This window comes from Cucumis sativus, chromosome 1, assembly GCF_000004075.3.
Source record: "Cucumis sativus cultivar 9930 chromosome 1, Cucumber_9930_V3, whole genome shotgun sequence".
In the NCBI taxonomy this organism is placed as follows: domain Eukaryota; kingdom Viridiplantae; phylum Streptophyta; class Magnoliopsida; order Cucurbitales; family Cucurbitaceae; genus Cucumis; species Cucumis sativus.
The window spans coordinates 10616812-10623397 of NC_026655.2; the positions used below are offsets into that span (position 1 = coordinate 10616812).

General features: G+C 28.7%; 1 protein-coding gene across 1 annotated transcript; it reads right to left on the bottom strand.

Moving 5' to 3' along the window:
- Positions 1 to 1612: 1612 nt before the first annotated feature.
- LOC101210173 (peroxidase 60) lies at positions 1613 to 4293 on the bottom strand. The gene is made up of 4 exons (XM_011650158.2): positions 4019 to 4293; positions 3202 to 3381; positions 2950 to 3106; positions 1613 to 2249 (listed from the first exon to the last, which is right to left on the bottom strand). Exons 1-4 carry the CDS (start codon positions 4247 to 4249, stop codon positions 1837 to 1839), a joined length of 981 nt encoding a protein of 326 aa, XP_011648460.2. The 5' UTR covers positions 4250 to 4293; the 3' UTR covers positions 1613 to 1836.
- Positions 4294 to 6586: the final 2293 nt, after the last annotated feature.

The following is a 6586-nucleotide window of genomic DNA, read 5'->3' on the forward strand; positions in this document are numbered from 1 at the left end:
AAAGAAAAGAGGTACCATGACCTATTTGTTTCTAAATGTTTTAGTCATTGGATGAAATATCTCTCTAAAAAATGGGTATATCATTCTTATACACTTGGTTTATGAGATTCATTTAATATAACTTTGTAAGTTGAAATACCTACAATGAAAACAAATAAGATTTCTCAAAAATAACAAATTTGACAAAATATATACAACATATAACAAATTTTTTAGATTTTATCAATAATATACATTGATAGACACTGATATGTTTTTACCAGTGGCATTGATAGACAGTGTCTATCAGTTTCTAGCATTGATAGAATCTAAAATTTTATTAAAATTTGTAAATATTTTACTATTTTAAAAAATGCCCTTTTAATATATTAGTTTCAATAAACATATTAAACTTTGCAAACTATTAAATTTAACTAAAATTAATATCAAACTTGTTATATTCCTCTCATTTAACTAAAACCTAAACTTAATTAGATACTACACTCCACAAATCAAGTTTATGCTAACTTCAACCTCAATCTTCTCGATCTCTCATAAAGTATATAAACATTCGTTATTATAATTTTTTTATTAGAATAATGAGGTCAAAATGCATGAGAAGATAATCAAAACGCATAACTTAAGTTGTAAATACATATGTATTTAGAAATACATCTTATATAAGTATCTTGCATGTTTTACGTGATTGTCATGTCTAAACGCAGGATAATGAACAAAGAAAAAAATTAGTGAATTGCAGAAGACATCTCGCACAAGGACTACGCAATGAGAATTCATCAGGTGATTAACATCGAACAAAGAAAAAAAACTAGTGAATTGCAGGAGACATCTCGCACAAGGACTACGTGATGGGAACTCATCAAGTGATTAATGTCTATAGACGAGGAACCACGTCATCACATGAGGAGACTCACTAGAGGACAAGAATGGTAGTTGGAGTGATGTGACTTCATAGAACCAGAGTCGGTACTGAAAATCTCAAAGGAATAGAAGTTTTTCGCCTAAAGCTGCTTATCCCCACCAAGACAAAGTGAGGTTCGAATAGACCTAAAAGGAGGTTTGCATGGACCAAAACCTAAAGAGTTGGTGGTAAGGATTAGCTTCACCAGCGTTTGTACATCACTCATTTATCTTGTTGGATCATATATTTTTTTTAGAAAATCCCATTTAATATCTTAATCTAAAATCCACCCAACCAAATGTTTTACTTAGCTTCCAAATTAAAATAATTAACATCCACCATCAAATTAATCTTAATAAAGCCAACCTGTCATTTAAATAATTCAAGATAATTAATATGAAATTGCCTCAAATTGGAGATATTACAATTACAAATGAGCTCAACGTACAAAATGTATTTTCAAAGAATTTAAGAAAAGGATAATAAGTAAATGACAACAACTGTTAGTAAAATTTCAAATTCCATTTTGATTGGGATAGATTTAAAATTTTGTTATATTTTAAAAATATTTTTGAATCATTTTGTCATAGTTGTGAATGCTCGATCCAAAATTCAAAATTTAAAATGCTTTTAAGTTTAACAATATAATATATTAAATAATTGGTATCTTAAACATGATACATGCTTTATAGGCTTATTAAGTTAAATAAGTTTTACAAAAAAGCTGATAAGTTATTATTAATTTGTCACCCTAAGTGCTGCCTGATTAACATTGAATTCGTAAAAATGAAATTAAAAGTTATATGTTTGAACAAATGAGAAGAATTCACACAAAAAAAGATTAGGATGATGGTAGAGATTGGAAAAACTTATTAGGGAGTATGGATGTTACATGTGAATATGATGATCGATCTTTACAATATTCCATCATAAATTCAATTAACAGCCGCACATGTACTTCTAATCTCCCCTGCAGAGCCAGTAAGAACTTGAAATCTTCCCATTTTGATCATTGCTTGTCCAAACTTGAAGCCGAAGTCAGATCGGAACGCCACATTCAACACCAAATCCTTTGTTAACGGATCCAAAGCAAGTTGTTGATCAATTTCCAGTATTCCTCTCCGTCGTGATATCTGCCTATGGAACGAGTTGTCAACTGCAAAAGAACTCATACGGTTCTGGTCGAGAAATACGGTGTTTTCGTCGCCGAAATCTTCAGGACATTGCGTTTGTAAATCGTTCAGAAACAACTGATCATCGATGGTCGGGTCAGGTCCCCCTGTGTTCTTGTAATTATACAGGCGATCCTTGAAGAAAATGCAATGTGATACACCAACAGTGTGACTGCCTGTTTGTGTTTGTTTCAAGCAAACATAAGTGATCATAAACTTCAAGCCTTTTTTTTTTCTATTGTGAAAATTAAGCCTTTTATTGTTTTTACTTTAGCTATTGCTTCGTTGTTTCTTAAGAACATATTCATTGTTAATAAATTTTGTGCAAATTTTTACTGTAAAAAAAAAGAAGACCCATTATTCGCACACCCTAACGTTTGGGGTTTGTGCATTAGGGGAGAGAAAAATATGAGGATCAAATTTACGATAGCCGCGGGGTTCTCATTAAGTTTGAGCTGTTTTCATGTGTTCTCCTCTCCTACTATTTTTCATTATTTATTTAGAAATAATAACATAACATAACATTCTTTTCTCTTTTTTTTGTAATTAGAAATTACTGACTGATAGACTAAATTAATTCAATTGTTGGTTTGAAATTCTAATTGATACCTACCTCAAATTTTAGGCTTACAAAATTGATGATATATTTTCCTAGATTACAATTTTAACATTTAATTTATTTTGAATAAATGTTGTCAAAATGACCTATATAGTTCAACTAATAAAGTTTAGTAGTTCGAAAATCCTATCTCCTAAAAAATAATTAAAATAAAAAAAAATACTCAACTAAAGATTCCATTCTCTAACTCTATGTTGCACTAAAAATGTATGATAAAAAATGGGAATTTGTTGGGTAGACAAGCTGGGGGTACTCACCAAGAAGATAAACCATCTCTGTAACAGTAAGGTTTCTTTTGGAGAAGACTGCAATTGAGTCTTTGACAGATATTGAAGGCCCCGGAAGATCAATTATGTTGGCTGGTTGTAAGGCATCTCGTCGTCCGGTTTCGACCCTGTATCGTCCTCCTCCAGCCTGCAAAAGAGTACAGTGCAGTAATGATTGAATGTAAGTCCCAGTGTGTATGTGAGAAAGATTTGTGTGTATGGATAAAAGAGAAGCAAACTAACCCAATTAACAGCATCTCTGGTAGCCATGGCGATAATATCAGCACAAGATACAATACCCGGACATGTCTTCTCTAATTGACTCTTCACTGCATCAATCAGATCATAGCCTCGAACAGTCAAGTTCGGAGGGGCATCCTTCTCGCTATTGCTTCCATCTAGGAGGAGGGAAGCGTCACATCCCTATCAAAATAATATATTTTTAGAAAAATACTTAAATGTATCTTGAATCCCATTTTGCACAAATACATTGTCCAATGCTAATTATTTGACCTATTATTAAAAATTTATCTTTCATCATTTATTAAATATTTTAATTAATTATTATCTAGAGACTATAATGTGATGCTTAAAGATGTGTATACGGATATATTTCCTTTCTAGTATATATATTGTGACAAATATCAAATTATAATCCTAAACAAAGAATTGTATCTATTAAAACTATGAATTGTATTGATTTAAACCTTAAACTTTTATGCGTATATCAAGTTACATTCTTCTCATATTTAATTGTGAGAGCTTATAATTGTTAATTAAATTTCTGAAGTTAATTAATTCAGGTTGTTCAATACATCGTAACTACAAGAAAATTATTTATGCATTAACTCTTAATATTTTACAAAATGAACCATTAGAATTAATGGTGTGGACAATTGCTAAAAGAAATTCTATCTATGTTTTATGTTTTATTTGATACCGTCGGAAAAGTTCAAAGTTTAAACTTCATATAATTATTAGTTTAATATCCTAAACTTGAAAGACATAAATTAAAATTAACACAAAAGAAAATCACAGGAGATGGAGAGAGAGAGGTTACAGAGACAAAGCAGTCGTGGAAGTGTAAACGCAGAAGAGCAGCAACGAGAGTTCGATCTCTTTTAAGTGCGGCAGTGACAACGCCTCCAACAATAGACTCGACATCTCTAAAGCCACATTTTCCCTTGTAGAAACCCTCCTCGAGAGCACCAAAGGAAGGTGGTGAGAAGCTCAAAAGGAGAATTATTATTGTGGGTAGTCCACGGAGCCGTAAAGGGATTTTGGCTGGCATTGTTATGGCTAAATAATGAGAGCTGCAAAATCAAACTCTGCTAACAATTCCCATGCACACACTTGTAGCTACTTCTCTATATATATAAATATATAATGTAAAGAAGCATATTTTCATGATTGATGGAAGCCTGGAATTGAATGGCCTGCACGATTATATTTCACCATTACAGCTCTATGGCAAGACGTGCAATAGATCAGTAGTATAATGAATTCTTGACTTTTATGTGTGTATATATATATTTATATATGATTAGAAGAAGATATGAATTATTTCCTGTTTTGATTTTGTTTAAATTATTTATAAAAACTCTGATATCATTTCATTATTATTAATTGAAATTCTTCTAGCAAACCCAAAAGCTTATCTGTGTTCGTTATTGATAACTTTGATTAATCGGACAATTTTAACATTTTTTTTTGTGAGTCGTTGGATTCATACCTAAACATTTTTTTTCTTGGGTTCTAGATATAGTATTAAATTTTCATCGATGCATGCTAATATTTTCATAATTTTATGAGTTTTAAAATTTTCATTACTTCATATGAAAATTCACAAAACACATTAAATAAACATCAAAATGACACTAATATGAATATAATATAATGTAAAACATTTTTCGAACATGATATACCTATGTGTCTTATATATATGTGTCTCATCTCTTCACCACGCATAAACACAAAAGCGAACATTTATGTCACCCTTTTTTTCTTTTTCATTTTGATATATATTTGAAATCACTCGACTAGCTGTTCAAATAAATAAATATATATTATTAATTGTTTAATATTTATTAATAATGACTGAAGAATTGAAACGTGGTACGTCAAAGTTGAACTTTTTAATTAGAACATAACACAAGAAAGTTAAAAAAAAAAAGGGTGACATGTTCCCAAGTTGCAAGTATTGGAGTTGTCAATTATTATTGGAATATGAGTTTCCAATAATAATCCTACCATATGGTACTTAATATTTATTTATATCACTACTTGTGAAAAAAAAAAAGAAAAAACTATTTAAAAATGCATAAACATATGCAAGGGTTTAGTTTTTGTTTAATTAAATAAGTTTTTAGTAGATTCAAATTTTTCTTCTTTGAAAAGATAATCTACATCTATATATAGATATATATATCTCCTACCATATCTAATAGGTGGAGTATCTCTCTCACCCTCATTTTGTATATTTCTTTCATAAATGGCTATTGTGTTCTTCTGTTTAGCTATATATTATTTGTGTAATTTCTTTTCTTCTATGATTTTTTTCAACAACCTTATTTCTTACCTTGCATTAACACATGTTTAAAAAAAAAGATTTAAAAAAAAAACTAGAGTTGATAAAGAAGGTAACATTGTTTTCTCGATACAAATATATCGTTTTATTTCAATTGTATCATATGAACTTCAATTTTATTCGATCATATGTTTTGTTTGTTTCTTTTTTTCTATTTTTAGATATTTGTAAATTTCATGTCAAATTTTTAATACTCAAAGCATATTTATTTTTTAAAAAAATATTTCCCTATAATTATGTTTTCTACCCCAATCAATACATTTCATTGACAATGCAATGCAATGCAACTTAGCATAATGATTTTAAAATGTTATTTCTTTGTTAAAAATTATGACTCAAATTAGTTTCCTACTACATCCAAGACGTTTCATTTACAATGTAAATTAAATTAAATAAAGAAATACACACATATATATTACCAGTATACTATGTACACGATGTAGATGTAATATAATGAGTAGAAACTTTCTACTTCTCATTTTGTCCCTTTTACATATATATATATTTATTTATTTATTTATATATATATATATATATTTATTTATTTATTTATTGTACTAAGTTATCTTAAATACTTTGATATTTTTTAGTTATTAAATAAAGAAAATTATAAAGTCATGTTTTCAAGAAAAATTAATTTAAATCACAAGATTTGGTAAACATTTACAAGATATAGTAAAATTTTAAATTTTAAACTTTATTCGATAAAAATTGATAGACTTTTATCAATGTGGTTTATTTATTCTTTATTATTTATTTTGTTGCATTTCAACTGAGATTGCTTCTAGTACAACCTCTTTGTTTTTTCTTAGGTTATTTCTTTGTTTTTTCTTCTGTTTATGTCTAGTATAACATTTGTCGAAAACCAAACTAAAATAAAAGGAAAAAAAAGATGATGAACTAAACATTGAAACCATGTTAAATGTGTCAAAAGATTTATTAAGAATTCTATTTAAATTTATGGAAAGATAGAGTTGTTATTATTTAAATAAACAATTCTCCTTTATTTTAGGAATCTGGGTGTGCATCTTTTTAATAAGT